Source organism: Lontra canadensis, unplaced genomic scaffold (genome assembly GCF_010015895.1).
Source record: "Lontra canadensis isolate GAN:19392208 unplaced genomic scaffold, GSC_riverotter_1.0 scaffold30, whole genome shotgun sequence".
NCBI lineage: Eukaryota > Metazoa > Chordata > Mammalia > Carnivora > Mustelidae > Lontra > Lontra canadensis.
The window spans coordinates 3,826,030-3,853,990 of record NW_022631024.1 but is presented as its reverse complement, the minus strand read 5'-3'; the positions used below and the strand labels follow the sequence as shown (position 1 = coordinate 3,853,990).

Below are 27,961 nucleotides of genomic sequence, written 5' to 3'. Positions count from 1 at the left end.
GAGGGCAAGAGTGGGGTTCTGCTTCACCTACAGGGTCATGGATGGACCAGGTGACATGTAGACCTGCGGGAGTGGCCAGCCCCCAGCTGGACCTGGGCAAGGACAGCAGATGCTGAGAGGCAGAGCCTACAAGGCCTCTGGACAGGGCCATGCCGGTGTTGACACTGTGGGAGGAGCACTGCCTTTGGACTCAGGCTTGGGCCTGAGCCTTCGCACTGGGGCCCGTCGCTCACTCCTAAGATTTCCGTGTCCCCAAGCAGGGACTGCAGGCGATGCCCCTTGCTCCGTACAATAATTCTGGGGCTTAAATACTATCTTGTGTGTTGAGTGCTGGGCACAGGAACACAGTGGTGCTTCCTAAGCAATGGGTGTTACGAGTTCCCCACATCACTATTAGTTGCTTTCCATCAAACAAGTAAAGCAGGGAGAAGGATACCAGAAATCTAGGCCATAGCACGCGGAAGCCTTCTAAGAGCTTGTCTGGAGAAGCCAGATTGCACTATACTCACAGATACAGGCCCGGTCAGACAGACAGGGGTTTGTGACCCGGTCAGACAGACAGGTTTTTCTGTGTGTTCTTGGTGCCTCGGTGCCCTCACCTCTAAACTGGGGACAACAGTCCTCTTATTCCTAGCCTGCCATCAGGATTCAGTGGGACAGTAAATAAAAGGTCCTTTGCACAGGCCTGGTCAAGGGGAAGTGAGACATGCTGGAGGCCTGGAGAAATGATCGTGAACAGAGCGCCCCCCACCCCCAGAATAGGTGTTATGAGTCGGTGACTCATGACTCGCATCATGTGCGAAAGGACGAATTCAGGACCAGGGCATAGTAAATGTCCAAGGGGGTCATTTCCCTCCCCGAGCCACGAGGGTCGGCCCTGTCACTCACCTCTACCCGTGTGGGGTTCAGCCAGTGCGGGATGTCCCGTACGGTCACGTTCACTGGCAGGATGATGGACTCGCTGTTGTGGTCCAGGCACGAGGTGACACACTCCGACCCTGAGGGCAAGCACAGTGTGAGGCCATAGCTCAGCCCACAATCCCCTGATGCCCATGGGCTGCTCTCTCTCAGTATGGGTCCTCCTGCTCCTGGTTCCCTGTGGGCCAGGCCACCCTGGCCTTGAGGACAGTGGAAAGAAGCAAACTCCCAAAGGGGCAGCCTTTGGTCTCTCTGTCTCTGTTCTGGTCTCCAGTCTAGGCTGCACCCATCACCATGTTCGTCGGCCGTGAGCCCCTTTTGGTCACGCCCCTCCTCTGCTTGAGAACATTTCTAAGGTTCCCCGAAGGCAGGACAGAATGTAATCCCCTTTGCCCAGCATGCATGGGCTGCCATGGTCTAGTCAGTTTCATCTCCCATTAACCATCTTCACGCTTTGGGTGGTCCAGCCAGATTGCCACAGGTTTGCCACCTGAGTCCCACAACCCCTTTCCTCTGTTTCTGCTCCCATTCACCCCTTCCCCAGAATCACCCCCATCTGCCTTCTCAAGGTCAAATCCTATCAGTTCTTCATGGCCCAGTTCACATCTTCCAAGAAGCCTGCCCTGATCTTTGCGCCTGAGTGAGAGCAGTGTTCAGCAACGATGAGTCTCTCGGTGCTGGCCTTACGTCCTCCCTGTGCCTGCCTTCCCACGGTTACAGGGATGCCCCAGATGGACAGGGATGAGGGGGACTCATTTGTGAGCCTGGCCCGGTGCCTGACACGCAGGGACGGTGCAGGAAGCATCAGCCCCCCAGCCCCTCACTTCCTGCTTGTGCGGCGCCTGCACACATGCCTCCCTGGTGCTTTTAGGCCCTTCCTACTCCTCTTCAACTAAGGCCTCCTCAGACCTCCAGCCAAGTCCTGCCAAGTGCCTGCTCCGCGGAGCCCTCCCTGCTTTCCTGATAGACCAGGCCCTCTCACAGGCACTAGCCCCTTCCCACAGGGCTGAGGAATGGTTGTATCGGTGGCTCTCTTCCCTGCCAGACTGTAAACTCCAGAAGCCAGCCCTCTCTGTGCTCCCCATTCTCCACCCAGAGCCTGGCACCATGCAGGGCAGCAAGCATCTGTGAAACGAGGGAGGGAGACAGGGAGCGAGCAAATGCATCTGTGGACAAGGGTCCGAGGGGTGGGTGATTGTGCAAAAGGACATGCGTACCCCGACGGGGGAGTGAATGAATACAACACTGCATCTTGGATACAGAAATGAAAGAACAAAGGCATTGATGATAAGCGGGGACAGGCGGGTACACTGAGGCGCTTGATGAAGCACGACGGGCTTTAAGCTGTGGGCCGGCAAGTCGACTGTAATTTGGTGCATTCATTCTCCACCATGCTCTCACACACTGTGAAGTCAGTGCCATGCTCATTCCTGTGGGCAAAGGACGGATGTGGCAGAATCTGACCAAGGCCCTAAGGAGGCCTTTCCCTTGTCTTAAGGCCAGGACCACCCCTGAACACGAAGTGAATCCCAAGAGACAGCCAACTTGATTCCAGTAGCCATTCAAAGGCTCCCTTCCAGGTGCACGTATGTGTGCGTGTGTGTGTGTGTGATGTCTGTGTGTATATCCACCCCCCCCACACACACACATATACTGTCTATCTACGAGGGCCCTGCTTATTGCCATCTTGGTCTCTGAGAGACTCACCAGGACTGAAGAGGGGACGAGGGTGGAGTGGCAGGCCTAGGACAGTGTTTAAAACCTCTTCACTTTAAACACAGGGCCCTCGAGCCCAGAAGGTGGGGGCCAGACCCCTCGCCCTGCAGGTGGTTTTCATATGTCACTCATTCTCCTGACTAACCTGCTCTGTGTGACAGGTTGTCATCACACCCATGTCTCAGGTTAGAGATGTGCACGGAACTCAGGCTACAAAGCAGGCGACTAGGGCCCCATGAATTAAAACCCACGTCCCTCTGCCTTCTGAGCCCGGCAGTGGATACAGGGGAGCCCAACAGAGGAAAGGGAAAGGAAGACAGAGGAAGGAAAAGAAATGAGGCGGCAGGGGTGGGGAGGACTGCAAAAACACCAAAAAGATGAGTGATGGGAATAAGGCGGGGGGAGTCACGAAGCAGCTGGAGAAAGTCAGTGCTGCGTGTTTATCATGAGATCAGTTCTAAAGGAGTATTTAGGGAGCGAGGTAGAAACAAGGCTGTGATGATAAAATCCTCTTTTGCAAAAGCAGGAGGTAGCCTGTGAGGAAAAACCAAAGGCTCTCTTCTCCCAGGAGAGGAACAAAGGGGAAAATATGGTCAACGCAGGAGGCCATCCCTGGTCTGCTCAGCAGCATTCCCGTCCCCCCTTCCCCTTCCCTGCAGCTCCCACCCCTGCACTCTCCCCCCACCCCCCCCCCACACACAGGGCTGGGGCTTTAGGACCAGGCTGCCCTGTTGTGATATATGAGCAGGAACTGGCATCATTACAGAGGGTGATCTCACCGGGCCCCTGCCTCTCCTTCCCTGGGAGAAGGAGGGAGGGTGGCAGCCCCGGGGGTGGGGAGGGGGCAGTAGCAACTTTCTGAGTGCTCTTGGTTGCCACAGAAGCTGGCCTGTGCTGCCCGGGGAAGGAGCCCACAGGGGACTGCTCTAGGCGGCTCCAGAATGTGTCCTCCAGCCCCTGAGCCCACATGAAGGGACTTCACCCCGATTATAAGGCCTTGGAGCAAATCCCCTCCTTGGTGAGGGGGGCTGTGCACAGGGAAGGCCCAGCCTGGGCTTCTGATCTAGGGGTCTTTGGAGGTGACGAAGGGGAGGGACCTGGAGGTCAGGAGGGAAACCTGTTTCCCCTCCTTCCCTCCCAGTGTCCCACAGTGCCTTTTCCCTCTCAGCAACCACCTTTGCCCCCTTCCCCATTGGCCCGCCACCATGCACGGATCGCCATATTCATAAGAGGGACATCTGTCTGGCAATGGGACATGGGCACAGGGAAGGGAAGGACATCGAGGCTCCTGTGTCGTACTGACTTCTTTCCCTTTCTGCTTGACTGCGAGAAAGCTCGGTGGGCAAAGGGATGCTATGGCCATACGTGTGCCTCTGTCTTGCTGGGCGAGCGGAGAGCAGGGCCGTGTGCGGCGAGACTGTGAGGGCGGCTACGCACCGGGGGGCCCCATAGTGTATCTGGGCACCTTCCTGCCTATGTAACATGTTTCAGGGCCTCAGATGCATCTGTGCTTGTGACGTGTGTGACTCTATGTCACACGGGTGTGTGTGTGTGTGTGTGTTAGGTGATGTGTTTGTGCAGTATTTGGCTGATGTGTACGTGCGAGGCATGAGTTTATGCTGCGTGTATTTGGGTCTGTTTGGTTATTAAACATTTGTGCTTGTGTTTATTTTTGCATGTGTGAATATATTTGAGTGTATCCGTGGAGGTAGACAGGCAGGAAGTCTGTTTCTAAAAGTTTTTTTCTTTTAAACAGAAGTCACTTAATCAAAATTTTCCCTCCCAGGAACACTTAATACCAGTCATGAGTGTAACTGAAAATTCACTTGTGTATCCTGGTTGAGTTGGGGGCAGGGACCCTATCACAGACGTAAGCGTCTAGAACCACCTGTCAGGAATGATGGCAGAAGAAAGCACTGGCTTTGGGATAGAGCAGCCAGTGTTACTGACCATTGCTACACCTGTTGCCCCAAACTTCTAGAATGCCTATATTGACAGATCACACAAGATACCCCCTCTCTGCAAACATCCTGGCCAGGACCCTTGGATGGTGGCTCTATAGGAACCTAAAGTCCCTTCTGAATCATCAGAGAGAGCAACCTTGCACTTGGAGGTTTTTCTCACCCACATGGGAGCTGGTGCTCTGGGCTCAACGCAGGAGCACTGATTCCTAGTCTGCTTTTAAGGTGAAGAACACACATGCGCTCTCAGGCTCTATGTTTCCGTCTTTGAAAGGAGGTGGTCAGGGGCCCCACGCACCTCCCCTCCCCAAACACAGGCCTTGCTTCTGGACAAGAAGTGACAGCTCCCATTTTGCTGGAGGCAGAACTTGTTGGCTTCATGTGACTGGGAGTGAGTGCGTGCGTGATAACCTCCTGCTCCAGACATCCCTGGTGATTATCCCATAAATCACGCCGGCCATGAGAAAGAACATCCAATTCCCTGGGCTTTTCATCATGGTCAATTAGGGAATCAGCCCAAGAGGTCAGCACCACTGCCCTCCACCGAGGTCAGACTCAATGAACGCCCAGTTCCCCCAGAAAGCCTCGAGCCTGTGATTAATGCCTCTGTCCAGATGCCTGGTTTCAACCAGGCAAATCCCTGGCATCAAACCCCAGGTTGTCTCCCCTCACTGTGAGCTAGCCTATCGTCACACAAATAGCATTCCCAACATATTCTTTATCCTCCCAGTGGGAGGCCACTGAGATGCCAGGGGAAGAACTGGGACTCCAGAGTAAGAGAGTTGTCTGGCTTCGGGGAGGCTCTGTTATCCCTTCACATGCCCATCTCCTCATCTGTCATAGGTCGTTGAGCAGATATGAGAAGGTGCCTCTCAAGGGCTGGCTGCAGGACCTAACCCGCTGTAGGTACTCAGAAGGATTAGTATGACGCTCAATTTAAGATTAACCGGGGACCACCACTGCTTTCTGACACAGGGTGTGTGTGCTTCTCCAGCTCCTCCCCTCCACGCTGCATGGTTCCTTGTCCAGAAGCCCATCTCCTGCCCAACAAGCTCTTTCCAATCCCTATAGAAGCGTCCCTTCCCCTGGGAGCCTTCTGGGTCCCCCGACACAGCGGTCAGCTCTTCTGTGCTCCAGTAGGACTCTCCACACTCCCCGACTGTTCTTCTCCAAATGTACCCTCAACTCTCTTTCTGGGAGCGCAGGACCTAGTCTCCTTCATCTCTGTCTCCCTCCTACAGGGCATTGGGAGTGGTGCCCAGTCACCCAGCGAAGCACTGGCCCCAGGCTCGAGAAGGACCTGTGCCTCCCCGCCGCCCTCACGCGCCCACCGTACCTATGGCATAGCCTTCCGGGCACTGCAGTTTGAGGTTGCCGTTGAGCTGGTCCGGGGCCGAGCACTGGCCTTGCATCTCCTGGCAGATGTGGAAGGAGCCACTCCAGGTGCCATCTTTCCGGCAGTGGATGATATTGCTCCCGTGTCCCTGAGCAGCACAGACCACAGAAGAACAGTCAGCACGACCCAGAGGGACTGCCACCCTCACCGTAATCAGCCCCTCAGAGTAACAGAGGAAACCATTCATCTCCCCAGAGCCCTGGAAGTGTTAGGTAGAAACCCAATCACCCAAAAATAGAGGCACTGTTAACATTTCTGCTTGGCAGGGGCGCCTGGGTGGCTCAGTGGGTTAAGCCGCTGCCTTCAGCTCAGGTCGTGGTCTCAGGGTCCTGGGATCGAGCCCTGCATCGGGCTCTCTGCTCAGCGGGGAGCCTGCTTCCTCCTCTCTCTCTGCCTGCCTCTCTGCCTGCTTGTGATCTCTCTCTGTCAAATAAATAAATAAAAATCTTTAAAAAAACAAACAAAAAACATTTCTGCTTGGCAGATGGGGAAACTGAGGACTCAAGGCAGGAAGAAACGTGCTCAGAGCTCTCCAGGGAGCCTAACTCCCATGTTTCCTGAACCCTAGCTTTGAGCTCTTTCAGAGATTTCAGTCAGAAGGATTTCTGTGTTTTGTTTTTTTTTTTTTTAACTGAGATGGTAGATGACCAAACACACCCAAACACGCCCCAGCTCATACAGTAGGTAAGAACATGGGTCTTGGAGCTGTCTCGGTGTTCCCCCCCGCCCCCACCGCCAACCAGTTTTTTAGAACAGGCATTACACAGTTTCTCCATCTTCCGCAAGACAGTAGGCACATGCAGCGTGCAGGCTCAGTCCTCATTCTGAGCCTACTTCCAGAGTCTGGGTTTCTAATGGGAGGTCTCGCTCTGCAGATACTTTAGAATTGCCCCTGAATCCAAGGACCATTCCTTGGTGCCCAGTCTGTGCCCGGCTCTGTGGGGTTCAAAAGTCAAGTGAGCTGTATCAGGTGTCAAGTATGGGCCCCCGTGAGAAAGACAGTCACATGAGCAGCCAGCCACGTCAATGCACGGTGATCAGTGCTGTGCTGGGAGGTCACCGGGAGAGTAATGGGTTGTCAGGGGCAAGCAGGGAGGCCCTGTAGAGGAGGTGATAAATGGAAAAAGAGTTTTCCAGGATTCATAGAGTCACAGGTGGAACAGGGATAGAAAGACCTTTCTGGAAGGCCAAAGGGCATGGGCAAATTCAAGGAAGTATAGTGAGCAGCAGAGAGCTTCCCAGGGACTCTCGGCTTGCGCACCAAGGGAGGAGGAGCTGGTAGGGCAGACGCAAGGTGGGGCCTTCCCTGTCAGCTTATGGAGTTTGGACTCAACCCCCTGAGAATGGAGAACCCTGGACGGTATCCGGACGGGGGCCCCTCCACTGCAGAACAAACTGTATATTCTCTCCTTCTTTCAAGCTTTTGATAAGCAGAGAAACTATAGGAGTTGCTGACTGTGCTCCACTAGGACGAATATCTATGCCTTGGCTCCCATGCCCCGCAGCTTCCATCCAAAGTCCCGTGGCTGGCCTCCAGAGCCTGCAGGGCCTGAACTCTGGCTCCCTCTCCATGGCTTTGCTCCCTACCGCACCACCACCAACCTTGAAGGTCGGCTTAAACCACCTACACTCTCAAATGCACCCTAGGAGCTCGCCTGCCGCCATGCTTCCGCACACCCACTCCTTGTGGCTGCTGGGTTCCCTCCCGGCCCAGACCCCCTGTCTGGCCCAGAGGACCCCATCCTAGTCCTGCTCTAACCGCAGGGCGCACTGGTCAGGTCTCTACACGCCCTGCCTCTCTGTTTCCCATCCATTCCCACCTAGAGGACGAACTGCTCAAGGCCCCAGACAGTGCCCCCTTCGTCCCCACATCCTCAGGGCCACAGCACATGACAGGTCCCGACCCCCCGGTCCACTCACTCATCACGCGGTAGGTGTTTGTGTTCCCTCAAGAACCGCTTGACAGAAGACGGGGTGAGCAGGCCGGGAGTCATGGAAGGAGTCTGCTCAGTAGGTGAGAGCAGAAACAAACGTGTGGGTGAGGGGACACACGCATGAGTGAGCAGAGGGTGACACAGGGGGACAAGGGCCCAGGAGAACCAGTGCACGCAGGAGGAAGTGAATCAGCCCGCCGACAGAACGGATCAGGCGGCAGCTGCCCTGTCTGAGAAAACAGCTGCAAGGAGACAGGGTTCCGAAGGGAAAGGGGGGCCCTCTTCGGGCCTCTCGCGTGCCTGTCCGTCTGCGGCGGGAGCCTCGGCGGCCGGACAAGGGTGGTCCATCCCGAGTGGGAAGCTGTGGGACATCTTACGCAGTCCTCCCCGGGAAGTTCTGCGAGAGCTCAGGGAGAGTTCAGGCCACTTCATGTGGCTTCAGAGAAGCGACTCTCCCTTCTGGAGCCCCAGGCCCCAGGCCCCATGATTCTGCTGGGCCCTCGGGGGACTAGGAAATTGACCCCAATTTCCTGGAGCCTTGGCCTGGGCCTATGATGCATTTGGCCTCCAGCCCCTGAAGGGTTGCAGACCTCAGCAATACGTGGGCCAGAGTTGGCTGGGGACCTCGGTTTGCAGCAGAGAACGTATTAGAACTAGCTGGAATCTGCTCGGGGAATTTCGCCATAGACAAATCCACTGTAGAAGGCTCCACCGGAGAAGAGGGGAGTAAAGGGCCTGGTCTTGCTGCCTCCAGCCCCTCTCCTTCCTGCCCAGCTCATCAGGCACTCTCGGCTGCTGATTAAATCTGCTTTAAACAAGTACGCCACCCTTCTGCTAAGACACCGTCACCTTCCAAACAAGTCACACCTGTGGCCTGGCCCTCCCGGGCCTCCACGGTGGAGCCCAGATGACAAGTCTCTTGCCACGCACCTGTCCTTCCTCCTAGTCTCTCGATTAGCTCATCTCTCCTGCACATTTCTCTTGCTTCCCAGCTCCGCACCTTTGCCCTCGCTGTGCCCTCTGCACAGCAGACTTTCCAGAGCCTGTCTGGATTTCTGAATTCCCCTTTAAGACTAGATCTTGGTGCACTCGGAGCTTACCTACCAGCTAGTACAGAGCCTCAGAATTAACCCTTGATGTTAACCTAGGGTGACCACGAAGACCTGATGTTGAGGATGCCATTCGAGAGAAGCCAAGAGCACTGGGCAAGGAGCCCGCCGGGTACACGTGTCTCTGAACGCACAGTTCTGCATGCTAAGGCGAAATCTCGCTCCAGAGGGCTGAGCATCCCTCACCAAAATATTCTGCCTCTCTGTGCCTGGGAGTCCATCTGTAAAAAAGCACGTGCACTCTCTCAAACTCTCTTTAGTCACACAGATTCACAGAGTGCTAACGGCATACAATAATCCCATTATCAAATACCCATTATGTGCCAACTGTTTTACAGGCATTTAAAACCCCTTTGATTAACACAATAGAAATCATACCCTTGTGGCAGACTGAGAAACTGAGGCTCGGCTGGGAAGTGAACAAGTGAGTTTTTTAAATGATGCCAGTGTAGGGGTGCCTGGGTGGCTCAATGGGTTAAGCCTCTGCCTTCGGCTCAGGTCATGATCCCAGGGTCCTGGGATCTAGGCCCGCATCGGGCTCTCTGCTCAGCGGAGAGCCTGCTTCCCCCTCTCTCTCTGCCTGCCTCTGCCTACTTGTGATCTCTCTCTGTCAAATAAATAAATAAAATCTTAAAAAAAAAAAAAGATGCCACTGTAATAGTTAGGAGCATAGACTCGAGCCAAACTACACAGGTTCGAATCCTGGTCTTGCAACTTCCTAGCTGTGAGTCCCTGGGGAGGCTTCTCAACTTCTCTGTGTTCTTTAATTTCCTCACCCGATTAAATGGGCATGGGGTGCACTGCCGGCAGAGTCGGCACGAAGACCGAATAAGTAAGAGCTCAACACACACGAGGGCTCTCCCAGTGTCAGTGGAGGCGCTAGGCCACTCCGTGCCTGCATCTCTAGAATCCACTCAAGGAACACCCACATTTTAGAAACGGCAGCAGCTGGCCTGGGAAGGCAGCATGGCCTCGACAGGCGGAGGGCCAATGCTAGAGGCGTGTCTCCTGACCTTAAGCCTCCGTGCCTCTACTACACTGGAGGGGAGAGGCGGGTAGAGGGAGAATTAGATTTCTTCTCCTTAGCAGAAATGGAAATAGACAAAATAATGGCAGAGAGACCGTGGCAGCCTCAGAGCGGGACATAAAGGGCTAAGCTTTGGACGCGGGCTAACGGAGGAACAGGAATCTCAGGTCCCCCACCCCCGGCTACATAGCGTGGGGCGAACCACCTTAACTCAGGGAACCTCAGCTTCCACCTCTACGGAATGGGGCAGTAATGCCAGACGGATGCTGCGGGGCTGAAATAAAGTGGTCTGTGCAGAGCACTCAGCCCAGGCACTGGCAAGTAGAAAATGCTCAATACATCGCTGCTGCTATGAATTACTTAATTCCCAGGCAGTACCCTTTATGCACTTTGCGTCTTCCAAGTAAGATATGAAGTGACATGTAGCCTTCACGTATGTGGAAGGAATGGCTGAAAATCGGGAGTGGGCAATGACTTGGTTAGGAGATCAGAGATGTGGAGATCTGACTCTGCCGGTGCCTTGCTGTGTGACTTGGGGTGAGTCTCTTCCCCTCTCTGGGCTCCAGAGGTCCCATCTATAAAACAAGTAGGAGGCAGTGGGGGATCTCCTCAGTCAAGCCCACCCCCTGTCAAGTTTCTAACTGGCTCTAGCCTTTGATGGTGCTGCAACCGGCAGTCACCCCTTCCTGGAGAGGGGTCGTGCGTGTGAGGACTCCCCGTATCCGCAGCAGAGCGCCTAAAGGCATGAGCCAGATGCACGCCACGGGCAGAAAGGCTTTTTCGTTTCAGAAGGGCTTTTATGGCCACCTGTGCAATCCGTGCACTCACTTGGGTGCGTTACTGACTCCACTCCCACCCTTTCTGTCTTGCTCTGGCTGAGTGGCTGGAATCCCCAGCCGCTAAAAGCATTACTTCGTCCACAAGCACCTCTAGTCTCTTCCTCTGCTGCAGTCCCCATGTGTGCATCCCCCACAGACTCCATCCCAACCACAAGATGGCTGTTCCCATATCACCTACCAATACCACCTGGCCCCGTGCTTCTCGAATAGAACTGGGCCTGAGTTACTGCCTCAGACAGCTCAGGAGCATCTGAGCTGGATTGAATGTTAGGGCAACTGGCACTTCTCCCGTCAGCGGTGCCCGTCAGCGCCACCCGCTCGTTGGCTCCAAGACCGCTTCCCTCATTCGGAAAAGGGGATGTTGGTTTCTTTTTCAAACGTCTGCTGGGAATTGTCAAAATGAGAGAAAGTCCGGCTCACCAGCCTGGAATCCCGGAAACACTTTAAAAGTAAAGAAGCTATTATTACCCAGGTTCTCTGTGTCTTGGTTTACAGAAATACTAACACTATAAATTCGAGAGCCAAACTGGCCAGTATGGTAGCTACCATATTAGTGTGGCTCTTTGCATTTAGATTTGAACTGTTTAAAATTAAATAAAGGGTTAAAACCTCGTTGCTCGGTTGCTCCAGCCATGGTTCAAGTATTCCCTAAGCCAGATGTGGCCAGTGGCCACCATACTGCAAAGCACAGATCGGGACAATTTTCATCCCAACAGAAAGTTCTACTGTGCATTGCTAGTCTAGAGAGTTCCTGTATTGTACAGGTTTCCTTGAGCAATAAATCAGGTTTCCCTATGGTTCAGATCGGGTCTCTCCATCCCACACTGTGGCTTCATACATGACAGATGCCTACTTTTCTAACTTTCTGAGGCTACCCACCAACAGAGGGATAACCTTCAAGCCATTGCCTTTATTTCTATAGGAGCCTATGTGGAGGATCAGGGATTCTCTCCACTAGAAGTAACCTTATAGGAAAGCTAGTTCACCTGTGTCTTTCTTCCCCAGGGCTGCCATGCATGGTGGCACAGGTTGTATACTGCACAATTTCAGGCGTTACTCATAGGCATACTCCTATCTATACTTTCATTACCTTATTTAATCCTGACAAACCGTGAGGCAGGAAGTAGCATATCCCCCACCATGAGAAAACTGAAACTTGAAGGGTTAAACAACTTGCCCAAGTCCTCCCACTGGTAAGTGGTGAAGTCAGTATTTGAACTCAGAGTCCAGATCCAGCATCATTCTGGCTCCCAAGGAACAAATGAACTGGAGGTTTCATTCGTCAATTTGCTTTTAGAGGCAGTGGGAGGGAGTACATGAACTTCCCCTAGACTAGTCCCTGTCCTCTTCTGCCAGGATCTGGAACTTGTTTGGAAAGCAAAGAATTCCAGCTCCATACAAGCTGTTGAATTCAAGATGCTCTGGGCCGTACATTTCTGCTGTGTTTACAGGCAGCGAGAGGGGATCTGAGGTGAATACTAGATTTGGCTCTCAGGCCCCTGGTCTGAGGGTAGAAGAAATTCATTTTCGGTACAAACTAGAAACGTCAATTGTATTAGGAGCCCATTTGGCACGCGTCCCCTCATTCTTTGAGCCGACAAGCAATACCCCGCTCCTTTGCGTCTAGCCTCTCCGCCAGTTGCCAAACAGAACTGCTTGAGTCGTCTGATAAATTTACATTTTCCTCTCCTTTAAATACAAACTGGCCATGAAAGGTACTTGGCAGGCCCCAGGCAGACTGGGTTTCGTTTGATAACATGACCGCGGCCAGAATAGTATTTGGCTCAGCAGTTTGAGTAACTGTTAGCAACAGTTTTATGTAAGGGAGGAAGAGGGAAGCCGAGCAGCCTGTGTGAGGCCATGGTAACCTCCGGCCTCTGCTTGTCCCGACACCGGCTTCTGCTTCCCTGGCAGGCAAGGATGGCAATGACCTGGGGATGCAGACATCTAAGAGTGTGCGTGGCTAAGGATTTTCAGGGGGTGTCTGTTGGATTCAGTCCGTCCACAGCTGGAAGCATCCGGATTCTGACTCAGGAGACACCAGCTGTGTCACCTTGGGTGGTTGAGTGACTTCTCTGAGTGTGAGTTTTTCTCATTTAGAAAATGAGGTTGTTTTGGACGTTATCCATAGCTCTCATGGCTTGACGTTCCTGAGCACCTACTGGGTGTCTGGCACTGTCCCAAGTGCTGAAAACTCAGGGCAGATGAAAGAGGTGGTCAAGCACTTCACAGCCTGAGGAAGGGAGCACCTGAAATGAGTTACAGGGCAGTGTGGCCCATGCTAGGGTGTGGGGGACTTCAGGAAAGGGCACTGAGCCCAACCATAGAAGGGACCTCAAGAAAGAGTTCATGAAAATGATGGCTGCCAGAGGGGAGGGAGGATGGGCAACACAGGTGCAGGGGAGTGGGAGGTACAGGCTCCCAGTTATGGAGTGAACAAGCCACAAAGATGAGAGATGCAGCACGGCGACGAAAGCCTACAGTAGTGTGACAGCACTGCATGGTGACAGATGGTAGCAACACGGGTGGTGGGCACAGGATGACATATAGACAGACTTGTCTGATCACTGTGTTGTACACCTACAACGAATCGTGTTTCAACCATCTTTCAATAAAAAAGGGGGTTCCTGGAGGAATGGGTGCCCAGGCTGGTCTGGGAAGGAAGACGAGGACCGAGGCAGTTACAAAAGGGGGAGGAGCTCTTTCATTGACAATGCAGAGGTGAGACGGTGTGCAATTGCACAGGAGGCCTGGGATCCATCCCAAGGAGTTGGGAGTTTGTCCCCAGGGGGACAGGGGTCACTGGTTCATGAGGAGCTTTAAGCAGGAGAATTGTGATAAGATGTGTGCTCTGAACACATGGCTCGGGCTGAAACGCAGAGTCCACTGGACGCTTAACCGACTGACCACCCAAGCAAAAGCAGGGAGGTGATCGGAAGACTGCACGCAGCTCAGTAAAGAGAGGACAGTGGCCTGAGTTACTGTGGCAGTACCAGGGACAGATGAGAACAGCTCTAGGAGACATCCTGGAGGCATAATGAGTAGAACTTGACCATTGTTTGCATGTGAGGAGCAGGTGGAGGGGGCTTAAGGGTGGCGGTTTGGCAGGGCCTGACCTTGGCAGGGCTAATAAAGACAGTTGAGGCCCGGCTGCAGGTGAAGCCAGCCCTGGGTCCCACACAGCTGAACCCCAGCCCCACCTAGATGAAGGTCCTTGCATACCCCTGAAATATAAGGCTCAGCCTATCAACCCCAAATGGCTGGTTTATCACCGTGGAACCACTGGTGGATTTATCATTTCCCTTTTCCGTTTTAGATTCCCTACCTGTCTTAGAAGGAGTAAGAGAACTTTAGTCATGGATTCCTTCAGCAGGAATGGGTGGGAGTGCCAGACTTCCTCTCAGATGCCAGGGGATGGAGATAAGATCCAAACCCTGCTATCTCCTTCTGGTCTCCCATACTTTCCTACTGTTCTCCAGACTCTATCCTTCTAATCACAATGTGGTTCCTCTTTTCTTCATGCTGGCAGAGCCAACTGATGTCTTGAGGACATGGTGACCTTGCATTTTTAAACACTGCAGGGACAACCGCAGCTGATGGTGGTGGGAAGTTGGCTAAACCACCCTGGTCACTCCTATCACAGTAACTCAACTGTGGTCATTTTCCTACCATGGGATTCCATATACACTTTCCTTCATAAGGGTTCTAACACTAACCGTTTTGCAAAGCTAAGAATCTCTGAATCAAAATAGGGTATTTAGGGAGGAAAACAAAGCTCAGGGAGATTCCCAAAGAAGATTATCAGAACCCAGTTTCTTAGCTTCTGCACTGGTGCAACTGGCTGTCATATCTGCAGAGTCTCCTGAAGGATATTATTCTTCAATAAGCAGACAGGAGAGGGCCCCAGCACTGACCTCAAGTTCAAGGAGTCTTACCTGGGCAGCATCACCGTCTTCGCACTTGATTCGACACTCGCTGTTGAACTGGAAGCCATTGGTGCACTGGTAGAGCCCATGGAATTTTGGCGGAGGTGGGTCACAGGTCACAGGAACACAAGCTCCCTCCTGCCAGCTGCCATCTTGGGTACACTGAGTCTTGAAGGCCCGTCTTCAAAGAAGAGATCAAAGAAGAGATGTCTTAAGGATTAGATGGCTAGACTCATGCCCTATGCAAACACCCAAAGTTTTCTTGAGCCAGCTGGCCTCTCATTTCTCTTTCCCACTCCTGATCCCCTACCTGCCCTATCTGTTGGTAAGGGACATGAGTAGAGATTAAAGAAAATTCATTGACTTGGGGCAAGCAAGAGTTTCAGACATTCTCCTAGTTCCATGCGGACTGAAATAAACTCAACTCCGGCAAACTCTTGTCTTTTTCCTTCCTTCTAGAGTGTTCTCATGGCAGCTACTACAATGATGATAATCATACCTACCATTTATTGAACAATTACTATGTGCCAGGCACTTTGCAAACACTTTATAGACACACCGTCATTTGTTCTTTACAATAATACTATACAGTACTGGTATCATCATCCCCAACTTATCGTTGAAAAGTAGAGGCCCAGAGAAGTGAAGTCACTTGCCTGAGGTCACACAGCCAGTAGGCAGTTACTAACAATGTCCCTATAGACTCTTATAGGGCAGCATGCGATGAACAGTGGGTATTGCCTCCAGCAAAAAAAAAAAAAAAAAAGAAAGAAAGAAAGAAAGAAAGAAAGAAAGAAAGAAAGAAAGAAAAGGAAAGAGTGCTTCCTTATAATCAGACATCCAGACCTGGCTCTCCTGGCCAGCAGAACCTGTGAGAGTGCATGTCCAGCCCAACTTACTTCTTTGACTTCCGAGAGGAGCCAGGCACGTGATATCCAGGTTTGCACTTGTACTTGCAGAAAGAGCCCACCTTGTGCTTGTTCTCGCGGCACCGGGCCGTCTGGAGGTCGGCGTTGGGCACCGGGGGCGGAGCTAGGCACATGAGCTCACACAGGGCTTCCGGGAAGGACCACAGGCCGTCCTCCATACAGGTCAGGAGGCTGTTGTTGCCTGGAGGACACAGGCAAGCAGGTTTAGGAGATGGGGCGGTGGGGACAGCCAAGCTAACTTGGGGGCTGCCTGAGCTTCACTAAACTGGAGAAGCCAGAGGGTCTTGCTCTTGGAATTCCAGCCCCTTCAGATTAGAACTGAGGGCCTCCGGGAGATGGAGGGCTTTGAGACATAGGGAAGATCCAGCTTGGGGAGTAACTCACCCCACACAAGCAGTAAAGTAAAATTCCAGGATCCCGACTCCCGATCTAGAACCTCTTCTACCGCATAGGAAAGAGACCTTCATGCTCCCTTCATCCATCCTCTTGGCTCTGCCAGGTGGGGCCCGAGCCCGGAGGGGAAAGTACACACACCGGCTAGTAACTGACGAAGCAGGCGCCAATCAGAATGGACTGGGAGTTCTGACAGCAGGGTGCCATGCGCCCTGGAGCTGCCAGCCGCTCCTCCCCACGCCCCACACCCCTGTATTGCTCCCAGCCCCACTTGTGCCTGGAAGCGACGGCACCGTGGCATCTGGAGGCTCGATACTTTTTTGCAAGCCCGGGGTTCAGTGAAGCTGTGCCAGAGCAGCTGAGAGAGCGGCGTTTCCCCTGCAGCCTGTGCCAGCTGCAGCAGACGTGCTGATTGCCCCCCGGGAAGCTAGCCTGATGGGGGACAGTGCAAAGGAAAGCAAACCACGAGGCATGGGGCTTTTCATTGCCAGGTCATATATTATCGATGCGCAGCCTGCCCCAACCCCCCCACACACACCGCCCCAAGACAATCAGAGATGGACCCAAAGCCTGCGTTTCTCAACCCAACGCTCCTCTCCGCGGTTATGACTGAATGGTGTTGACAAGTGAGGCTGGATGCACGTGAGAGGCTGTGGGACGGGAAGGAGGGAGAGGTGGAAGGGTGCAGGGGTAGGGGCGAAGCTGACATGAGATGCGTCCTGAGTGCCGTGGGGATGTCATCTGAGTTAGTCTCACAGTGGGCTCGTAGCTAGATGATGCATATTTGGGAGCAGAGACTCAGAGAGCCAAGTGACCTGACCAAGTCCTCGTAGTTAGTAAAATGATCATCCAAAAAGCATCATCCAAAAAGCATCTAGGCATGCCGGCTATGTGCCAGCGGCTCTTTTGTATGTTGGGACATGGCGGTGAACGAAACAAACAGAAAACCCCCAGACCTTGCCCTCTTGGAGCTTCGATTCTAGCATGCTAGGGAGGCACCGAAGAAACTGCACAGAGAAATACACCGCTGGGTGTGCTAGAAGGCAGTAGGGTCTCCGGAGACAAAGACAGCAGGATGGAGACGAAGCAGGGAGTGCTGCTCCCTTCTCTGTAGGCTCCTTGCTTCCCTGACCCCATTCATTGTCTTCTTTCTCCTCCTGTGTCAGTGTGATCCATCTGGTGAACACAAGCCAACCTAGTGTCTGTGAACCCCACAGAGGCTTCCGTGTTGATAAACAGTGATGCTGCAAACTACAGAGATTTCTACGTCAAATGGAGGATGATTCACTTGGGCTCCATAGAAGCAGAGAGGCTTCTAGAACACCAGAGACTTCAAATGGATTTTTGCATTGCTTTTGTGATTGGGGTAGTGTTTTGGGGTGTGTAGGCATAGCCAAAGCTATGGGAGAAACTAAGGGAGGGAGAGGGGGAAAGAAGTTATGAAACATACAGCGCGCATACCCTCTCTGAATTCCCCAAGAAGGATAAAATATCAGTGGAAAAATTGTTAGGACTCTTGAAAGCACACCCCATCAGCTACGCAAATTATACATTGTGGAGTGCAAGTCATGGTCCTCTGGTGTCAAGAGAACAGAAAAATCGTGAAATGTTCATCGAGAGAGGAAACGCAAGCCAAGAATGTCAATTCTGGGAGAGGGTACGTAGGAGCTGGCTGTGTACCACAGTCCATAGAAGAACCAAGCTAAAGGAGCGTCTGGCGGTTCAGGACCATGGACATGCCCTCACCCTACCCGCAAACAAAATCCCAGAGAGGCAGATGCCTCGCTGCACAGAATAAGTATTTCCATGACCCAGCTGCAGCCACTACTTTATAATCACCATGTGGCTTTGAAGAATGCCAGGTATGATGCACGCTATCTATGTCCTGCCCTCATCCCCTTGGCACTGACCTCTCTTCCCCAAAGGATGGTCACCATACCTGCAACCCTATGCCAGAGGCCTTTTGCTGTGGTCCCATAGGGATAGCTCCCGGTGCTGGGGCTTTAGTGCTGTAGGAGTGGCATTAGTTCTGAGGAAGATTCTACCCTGTCTCCCATAGCTCCTCAAAGGGACTGAGCTCTGCTTGCCTACAGCAGGACCTGGCTCTCAAAGAGACTCTGGATGCTTCTGTCACATCCCAGCTGCCCTACCTCATTCCCTACCTGAATTTCCTGGGGGAACAGACTCTGGGCAACAGGTGCAGACATTTCTGAGCCTGGGGTTTCTGGTTGGGGCTAACAGTGCTGATGTCACAGACGGGGTTCCAAAAGGTTACGTGACCCTGAACCTTCATCTGTTCATCTTTTAAAGTCAGGAAAATAAATCGTGCTCAGCCTGTCTAAGAGTGTGCCTCAAGAAATTCCGGTCTCTAACGAGCATTAACATAATTGTAAATGTGCTGTCAAAGAGATGTGGCTATTTTTATTATTTTATTCAAAAGATTACCCAGATGACCGAATCTCTTTGGAGTACCTTTAAGATCGAAATTAACCAAGGGCAGATTAGAAGGAGAGAAACGCCAGGAGACCTAACGTCTGGTTCTGTTAATACCTCGTACACGGTGCCTGCATCCTAAGGCCAGGGAATGGACTAAGTTCATTCTTTTAGCGCCAGCACCTAGCCTAGTGCCAAGCACACTATACGTCCTTAATACCCATTTGTAAAATGCATGAACTATTACAGATCTACATGTGACCTTGAACAAGTCACCTAATCTCTCTGGCCTGAAGCCAAAGTGGTCTTTCAGTTCTTGCAGCTCTAACATCTTATGATGTGAACAAATATTGGCCACTGCATTGTTTTGAGAAAACACAGATGCAGCCAGAGGGACTGGAAGTGGACACACAAGCCCTCGGGAGGCTACATCAGCCAAAGGCTAGTACTGCAAGAACTGGGAGGAGATTCAATTTCATTGCTCCTGAGGGGAAATAGACCTTAACAGAAGTTACAGAAGAGGAAGAGGAAGAAAGACAGGACATGTAAAGAGGTCCTTGTGTACAAGGTCCTGGGCTAGGTGAGGCAGGAAATGAGGCCATGGAGGATTTTAGGATGGTTGTTTTCCCAACAATAGCCAACTGGACCTTCACCCAGCACTCAGAGGGGAAAGCGGAGGCAGAAGAGTTGAAGTCATCAGGAGAAGCAAGCAAAGCCTCTGCCGATTTTAGTCCTGAAAGCACACTGCTAGGCTCCCGGGACACCAAAGAGTCAAAGAGAAAATCCGAGCTGGGCTTGGCAGTCCCGGAAAGTATGTCGTTTGCTCAGCTGAACTGGATTCTCCCAGCTCTAGCTGAGGTGAATTGGGTTATATTTTGATTATTTAATTGTCCAGTTCTCCCCTAAGTGTCTGAAAGGAAGGCTACCAGTAGCTGTTTATAATTCAGCCCAGGAGGCAGGGCCATCTTGACCCTCCTAATAACCTAATTTGTCATTAACCCCATTTTGTAGGTGAGAAAACGGAGTCCCTAGGAGGGAACATGAGTTGCTTGATCTAGAGTCGGGGCTCCCTCCAGGTCTGCCTGACTCCTAAGTGCTCTCTTGACGCCACAATGGAACTTTTTCCCATGAGCACAGCCAGAGAATGTCTCATGGAATCAGGAGAATTTGGATGAGTGGAGTATCTCGAAATCAAGAACTGGTCATACAATAAGATTTCAGAACCTCCACCCCCTCCCCACTGTCCAGAATGGTGCCTATCACTTCTAAATTTCTTTACCAAGGGGCCCAATTTGTCATTCCACTTTAGGCTCAAAGGAAAGTGGCTGTTGTCAGATACAGTCACAGACAGGGATAAGTGATGGAAACCTTCCCAAGCAGAGAGAGAAAGGTGCCTGCAACACTGGACACCTGTCACGAAGAAGATGCTTGAGAATGCACATGGGAGACACAAATACATGATTTCACCAGATTGGCGGGAATGGCATGCCTAGCTACAGGGTGCCATTTCTAGAGTAAGCACCCTTTCCCCAGTGCTAACGGTAATTCCTATGTATCCTTGTGTAAATGTCTTCCTCTCTCAGGCCTCAGTTTCCCCAGCCCGAAATTAAATGATTCATCTTTATGACCCTGGTCTCCTCCCAATTCTGATGTTCCAGACTTTGATGGAGTTCTGGGTTCAGGGACAGGCTTTAGGAAAGGTTAAAGGGCTTCTGAGATAGCAGGTAAGAACAGATTCGACTCTCGAAACCTGAGCAATGCTCAAGATTGGAGCAGGAGTGAGAGAGACAGGAAGAATTACTTAAGAGATGACATCTCAGCACTGCTTACATCAAAAAGCAGCCTCACAATGGACAAGTCCCCTCTCTACTGCGACCTTCAGGTCCCCTGGCATAATCTGATAAGTGGTCTCTCATCAGCACTTGGCAGTGTTCTGGACCCAGTGACATCCTAGACCATCCTGGACCCTCACCATCCCAAGACTAGAGTGACAGATGGAGAAAGCAGCAGTCTCTTAGGAGTTGTATGAGAATTTCTGTTGGGGTTAGGGGATGACCCTGTTTTTGTGGGGAAGATGCCTCAGGGACCTTCAGGGCCTGGCTATCTGCTTCTGAGAAAGAACAGAAGAGAAAATGTGCAGCGAGGAAAGTCATAACAGGGTTCTGCAGGGAGAAGTGCTGGGTGAGGAAAGGAGCTGAGAGCAGGCACAAAGGTTCCCCACAGGGCACTGTGGGATATGGCCACTCTCTGTGTCCCCCCAGCTCACATTCCTGTCTTCGGTAAAGTCTGAGAAACCAGGAAATGCCCACCGGTGTTGGGCATCCTCTGGAAACAAGTGGAGAGGCTGAGTTTTTAATCTGAGGTTGGAGAGGCAAAGCAGACAGAAAAGGCAATAAGAGCCAGAAGCACACAGTGGGCCTTTTAAAAAGATCTTTGAAGGAGGAAGATGTGCTTACTTTACATTTTTTTTTTAAAGATTACTTATTTATTTGAGTAATCTCTGCACCCACCACAGGGCTCAAACTCACAATCTCAAGACCGAGAGCCCCCTGCTCTTCCAAATGAGCCAGCCCAGTGCTCCAAGGCACGCTTGCTTTTAGCCCCACTCCACCCTCAAGTGCACCCAACACAGTTGAGTTGAGGTTGACGAGTGATGTAAGTAATGTGGTATATTCTTTTAATTAAACATTTATGATTTTGAAGTTTTGTTGTTGTTCTTGAACTTGAGAATGTATTTTCCCTCTGTTTTTGTAGCTTCTGTCTATGCAGGTAGTGCTCCCTAGGTAAAGGGTCCTGGCAGAAGGGACCCTGAGGCTTTGAGTTTGCAGGATATTTTACATACATCTTGAAGAGGGCTCAGAATTTAAGTGAAAGCAGGGATATTCAAGAAAAATTCGCCAGAAATAGAAGGGGGAGTCATTTTGGGGGGTTACCCACATTCTACCAGTTCCCGGGGCTACACGTAACTGCCTGTCCTGGGTGCTGGCTGCCTCTCTGCCAACACTTAGCGTCTGGGTCCTGGGCAGAGTGCCGAGGAGGGGCTGTGTTTCCACAGCCCCCAGGACTAAGGGCTCCATGAGACGGAGGTGAGGGCTGGGAGAGAGGCCGCAGCACAGCTCACGAGGGCGCCCCTTGGGGAAGGTCAGTATTCATTAAGCACTTTCTCTGGTTCTGGAATCTTACACATACCTTCTCTTTCAGGCCTCAATCTTGACCCTTCAAAGTGGGCCCTTCTCCACCCATTTTACAGATGAGAGCACTGAAGCTCAGAGCCATGAACTAGCTCTTTGAACCTCAACAGCTGGGGCAGAAGGAGGGGTGGAATCCCAGTCTGTCGGATTCTAAGACAGTGCTCTTTGGCTTCAATTATGCTGCTAGGAAAAGCGAAATGAAGGGAGGAAAGGAAAGCAAACAATAAATGGAGGAAAAGAGTTGTACTGTTTACCTCTCTACCCCTGGGTTGAGAAGGGGGGCGTTAACAAGCTCAAGAGCGCGCCGGCGGGGCCTTCACCCAGTCCTCACTGCCTGCAGACCCGAGGAGAAGCGTCAGAGCTGGGGTCTAGCGAGGGATGATGCTGACAACCAAGGTGCACAAAATGCCAGTGGGGGGCGCCTGGGTGGCTCCGTTGGTTGAGCGACTGCCTTCGGCTCAGGTCATGATCCCAGGGGCCTGGGATCAGGTCCCCACATGGGGCTCCCTGCTCGGTGGGTAGTCTGCTTCTCCCTCTGCCTCTGTGATCTCTCTTGCTTTCGTTCTCTCTCAGATAAATAATAAAATTAAAAAATAAAAATGCCAGTGGGTCCCAGTGGGTCAGCGGGGCCCCTGGAATGAGGCTTCTCTGCATTCTCCAGGGAAGAACAAAGTTGGGACCAACAGCTATCAAAATGATGATCCCACTGGGGCCTCGTCTCCACAGCGGGTCACCCCCCTTCCACCGCCGTAGTCAGCAGAGAAGGGACAGCAGAAGGGTCTGAATCACGTTGATCAAGAATCATTATTAACAGGGCACTTGGGTGGCTCAGTCAGTTAAGTGTCCAGCCCTTGATTTCGGCTCCGGTCATGGTCTCGGGGTTGTGAGTTCAAGCCCTGTGTCTGGCTCTGCACTCAATGTGGAGTCTGCTTGAGATTTTTTTCTCTCTCTTTCCCTATGCCCCTTCTCCCAGCTTATGAGCACATACATGTGCTCTCTCTCTCCAAAATAAATAATTATTTTTTTTAACGAATCACCTTTAGCGACAATGGGGTCTGTGATAATCAATGCTAATTTACACACTGCTCCTTCCCAGAGGTCTCTGCTTGAGAAGAGAAGTGTGATTACTTGGTCTGGAGTCATGAACACACCCCACATCTGGGCCAACGGAAGGACTCGGAAAGCCTGAAAGGTGGAAAACAGTTTCCACTGTCTCTTCACCTCTCCCCAGCCTGCGTCTTTACAGTACCTCACCTGAAACGTCTATAGCTTCTGTATTCAAGTCATACTGGGTTAAAAATGAGGGGACCTAAAGGTTGCATCCCATGAGTGCTTCCTGTTTTTCTTTTGGGGTTGTTTAAGGAGATAACTTGGTCTTTCATTCATCTCTCAAAAGAAACATTTCCTGTGGTATGACTTTTATCAATTTATCCAGCCATCCAGTCAAAACACTTTATTGAGTCTTATTAAGTGCAGATTCTGGGCTTGCTGACAGCAATGGGAAAATGGATTAGATGTAGCCACTGCCTTCCAGGAACTCACGTCCAGTAATCATTGGGAGTTCTGTCTCCCCCTGAAAATCTGGGGAAACGACTGACTCTCTCTAATCATCAAAATACCTGAAACTCATGAATACATAATATTATATCTAAGTTCAAGAGAATTCATAGACCTCCCCTCTGTCCCGCACACCCCATGGGAGTCCACTATTCCCACACAATAGAGTGACGGTGGGACCTTTGCTTGGTGGCTGGACCCATCTGAAGGACCCCTGCTTGAGGGAGATATCATCTGGGGTGTCTGATAAAGGGACGAGAGTCCCTCTGATAAAACAAGGAAAGGAGAGGGCACCTCTGAGAAAAGGGTATACAGATCTTCCTCGACGTATAATGGGGTGACCTCCCAATAAACCCATCATAAGTTGAAAATATTGCAAGTCAAAAATGCATTTGTATGCCTAACCTACTGAGCATCCTAGCTCAGCCCAGCTTACCTTAAACGTGCTCAGAACACTTACATTAGCCTACAAAGTGGGGCAAAATTGTCTCACGCAAAGCATATGTTATAATCAAGAGAGGAATATGTCATGGGATTTATGGACTACTCTACTGTAAGTGGCAGACAGAATGGCTGTGTAGGTATCTGCTATGAGGGGCCACCGTCCAGCACCCCGAGGCTGTGCTGGACCACATATCGGCAGCCCAGAATTCAGAGTCGGGTTTCTACTGAAGACATATCACTTTCTACACCACCAAAAACTTGTTAAGTCGAACCATCGTAACTTGGAGATCATGTCACGTCATGTCAAACCCTGGTGCGTGGACTGGAAGCCAAGAGCATTCTTTCTGGAAATACCACTAACTTGCTCTGTGATTCTCTCCATGTTCCTTCCTTCCTCTCTCACTGGACCTTGGTTTCCCCATGTTTCCAAATAATCAGTTATTTGACACGAGCTCTGAGAACCCTTCTGGTCCTGACGTCCTCGGTTAGCCAGGCCGGCCTCTTCTCCAGTATGTCTGAGTCTGCCTCACTCACTCCAACACCTTGGGGCCTTGCCCAGGAGCTCTCCAGCAAGGGCTTCCTGCCCACTTCCTCTTCCCTCCTAAAGAGGAGCAGTGGCTTTGGTGACAGACACACCTGGGCCCCCACGTGGATCCTACTGTGGAGAGTGTGGCCTTGGACAAGTTCTTTAACCTCTCTGAGGCTTCGTGTCCTCCCCTGGGAACAGGGCAGTAATAATAAGACACATCTCTTAGGCTTACTGGGCCCTAATCCTATGCAGTGAGCCAGTCGTGTCGGTTCCAAATCTACTTTCTTCTAATCTTTTTATTCCTCCCTCCCTCCTCCGCTTCATTCCTTCCCTTCTCTCTTCTGTAAGACCTGCAAGGACTCTGGAGGAGAATTCACTGCCGTATTAGCCACACACTGCTTTCTCCTTGGCTGCCCAGCAAAACAGTGCACATGCATTCCCTCCATTGGTGGAGGGAAACCAGAAGGGCAGATAAAAGCCCGCTCAACCCCGGGTGTCGGAGACCTGGGGGAGTGCCTGGGAGCAGCCTCCGGGTGTCCCACCGAGGAAGCAGGGCCCACCGAGCCTAAGGGCCCTCCTCCATACCTTTCAGCTGCGCAGGGTGACGGCACTGGAAGGAGCATTTGCTGCCAAAGGTGGTGCCTTGAAGGCAGGAGAAGGACGCAGCGTGGACGTGATGCTGGTCCGGGACGCCGCAGTCCACGGGCTCGCAAGCCACCTGTTTGTTCCACTTGCCCTCACTGCAGGTCACCGTGACGCTGGGTCCCACCTGGAAGGCAGAGGTGGGGATAATAAGCAGACGGCACGCCAGATGTGGGGGACACCTCTTCTACCCCACACAACCACTCGGGAGTCTCCTCCTGGTTCCCGGAAACCCATGCTGAACCGTAACTGGCTTTTAATGAATTAGGTGTCTCGGTTCCCATTCTTCAGATGCAGACGCTGAGGCGCAGAGACACTGGTTAGCTCCAAGTGACACGGCTGTAAAGAGGGTACGTGGGAACCGAACCTAACAGCCGCTCTCTGAACGCTCCCTGCAGAGCCTCCCAGATCAGCGTTCCCATCGTGCGGATGAGAATCTCGGGACTCAAGACTCCTGGGGCCTGATGACTTCTTTCATGAACTGGCCCACGAAAAATGGCACAACATTTGTTCACTGGCGCTTGATCATCATACCTTTTCCTGGCTCTGCAGGAGGCAACAGGCAGCCGCTTCAGTGTTTGGCATCGACTGGGCAGTGCCCTGGGATAGGGGATATGTTTGTCCTCTGTGCTAGAGACCACAGAAAAGTCCCTTTCCTTCCTTGAGCTCTTGCATTGGCACTGAACCCCAGACTGCTCTAGGAGCCACTCCCTGCTCTGAGATCGTTGAGAGAGGTAGACGTGAGGATGGGACAAGCCTGGGAAAAGCAAAGAGGGTCGACAGGGACTGGAATGAGAAGACGGCAGGGGTGCAGGGTGGAAGGGTGAGGCCGGGCTTCAGAGCCAAGGGAGGGACCGCCACGGGCAGCCCACAGCCTGCTGTTCAAGGAGGAAGCCGCCAGATCCCAGGGGACGGGGGATGCCAAATGTTGATCCGGGATTTTAAAAGCAAAGGACATTTTTCCCCTCTTAAGCACACATCAAAGGCAGCAGAGGTCCCTCTGTGCCAAAACAGCCTAATTGTTTCCACAGGAGTTCAGACCTGCCATGTCCGACACAAGGAAGTCGGTGTCTAAGACAAGCAATTGGGGGCTCTGGGGCTGCCTCGACAGAGACTGTCTCAGTCCAGAAGCTCCATACCACAGGAGTGTCCCTGTGTGTCCGCAGCAGGAAGGGGAAGCCTGCTGGCAGGGCCCCAGGAAAGGCTGCATCTAGTGGCAAAGCTCTGGAACCCTCAGATCTTCGGAATTCATTGCCCCAGTGCCCACTCTGAGACCCCACAGCAGCGTCTGGCTGCAGCAGCACTCCACCATGCCCCTCATGCCAGACACCGCCCTTGTCCATGAGCAACTCCTATGACTTGTGATGGCTCTTCCCGTGGCTGGTCTCACCGCCGGACGCCATGCCATACCCAAGTGGACAGCCAGAAGGACCTTGATCTACCACGATCCGACCACGTCACTGTCTTCAAAAGCTCCCCGTGGCCCTAAAGATCAACCTCAAACCTCCTGGGCAAGCGAACTGGGCCTTGACCGGAAGACCCTGCCTGCCCCTCCAGCCTCACTGCTTGGGTGAGTTCAGGGGAGGGGAAAAGATCTGTCTGGGGCATGCTCTTTCTCAGCCACAGGCCTTCCCATACCATTTCTGCCTGTGCCCCCAGCACCCGTTTCTTGCCCCTCCTCAGGACATACCCCTGTGCCCATCCATCCGTCTGGTTCTCCGTTTCCGAGTCACTTCCAGGGTGAGCCCCCCCGGGCTTCCACCACACCCGGCACCTGCCTCAACCGGCGTTCATCACACGGAATCATCATGACTCACTCCCTGCCCATTCCCGGCAACGGTCCTCCTTGGGAGGAGGACGCGGGTTTATCTCAGTGACATTTGTTCTTTTCTCTAGCACCTACCATGGCATCTGGTTCCTGGCGAACAGATGCTTTGCAATCTGTTTTATGACGACAGTGAATGAGTGAGCACCTCACTGACAGAGGGCTCCCCTCTTTCTAAAGCGGCTCCTTCCACTGCAGCGGAGCTCAGCCTGTGAGGGTTTCCTTCCCGAGGGCTCCGCGTGGGCCTTTCCACATTTGCAACCCCCAACAAAGACTGCCACGTGCTGTGTGGGACACTGCTTCACACGGGAACCGTGGTCTTGGAAATTCCAGGCTCATGGGTGGATGCGTTCTGTCAACACGTATTTATTGCGTCTTTGCTGGATGGCAGCACTGTGCGAGAAGCTCCACTCCAGGCCAGCCACCCCCCCACCCTGGGGGCTGGAGAGGGGCTCTGAGCCCAGCACCTGCACACACCTGGCTCTTAATGAGCTCGTCGTCCCGCTGTATCTGGAGCACGTAGCCCGTCCGGCAGCTCACGGTGCAGCGGGCGCCGTGGTAGCGGTCACTGCTGGAGCAGTTAAGAGACGCGTTCTCCACGGCCAGCTCCGGGCAGTCGGCAGCCTCACATGCGAAGTGCACACAGCTGGTTGGGGGAAAGCAGCAAGAGGGTAAGTGGGGGCTTTCATGCCCACCGCCCGCCGGCGGGAAGGTCAAAGCTGATGCGTCTGGCACCAAGCTGAACGCCAGCCTCTTTGTATTTGGTGACAGTACTCACTTCGGAGGGGCGCTGTGAGCATTAAGACGGAGAGAGGGTAGGACGAGCACAGAGCACCATTCCCGGCCCACAGAAACACTCAACAGGTGGTCGCTCATAGGGTAAACACGTCTGTGCTCTAGTACCTAGAAGCTGGGTGACGTTGGGCAAGGTACTCCCCTCTCTGAGCTTCGGAGAATGCTCAAATTGGGCCAAGCCATAGGGTCGTGAGACTCAACGGACGTGCTGAAGGTAGAACTCTTATAAACTGTAAAGTGATGTATGAACTGTTAGTAAGGTCGTACAGAGATCACGCCTTGCTTCTTGCCGTAGCTGCCGTTCTAACCTTCTTGCCAATTTGAATGCTACCCACTCTTCAGTCCCAGCTCCATGTAAATGTCTACAGGAACCTTCCCCGTGTCCCCGGGGGGGCTC

General features: G+C 52.4%; 1 protein-coding gene across 1 annotated transcript in view; it reads right to left on the bottom strand.

Moving 5' to 3' along the window:
* The window catches only part of PAPPA (pappalysin 1), a 233,049-nt gene that overhangs the window by 25,498 nt on the left and 179,590 nt on the right, over positions 1–27,961 (bottom strand). Inside the window, exons 14-19 of the mRNA XM_032865711.1 lie at positions 27,247–27,415; positions 24,888–25,071; positions 15,726–15,936; positions 14,836–15,007; positions 5,932–6,079; positions 889–998 (exon numbers count right to left, since the gene is read on the bottom strand). Of these exons, the coding sequence (XP_032721602.1) occupies positions 889–998; positions 5,932–6,079; positions 14,836–15,007; positions 15,726–15,936; positions 24,888–25,071; positions 27,247–27,415 (994 nt within the window). The remainder of the gene's footprint in view (positions 1–888; positions 999–5,931; positions 6,080–14,835; positions 15,008–15,725; positions 15,937–24,887; positions 25,072–27,246; positions 27,416–27,961) is intronic.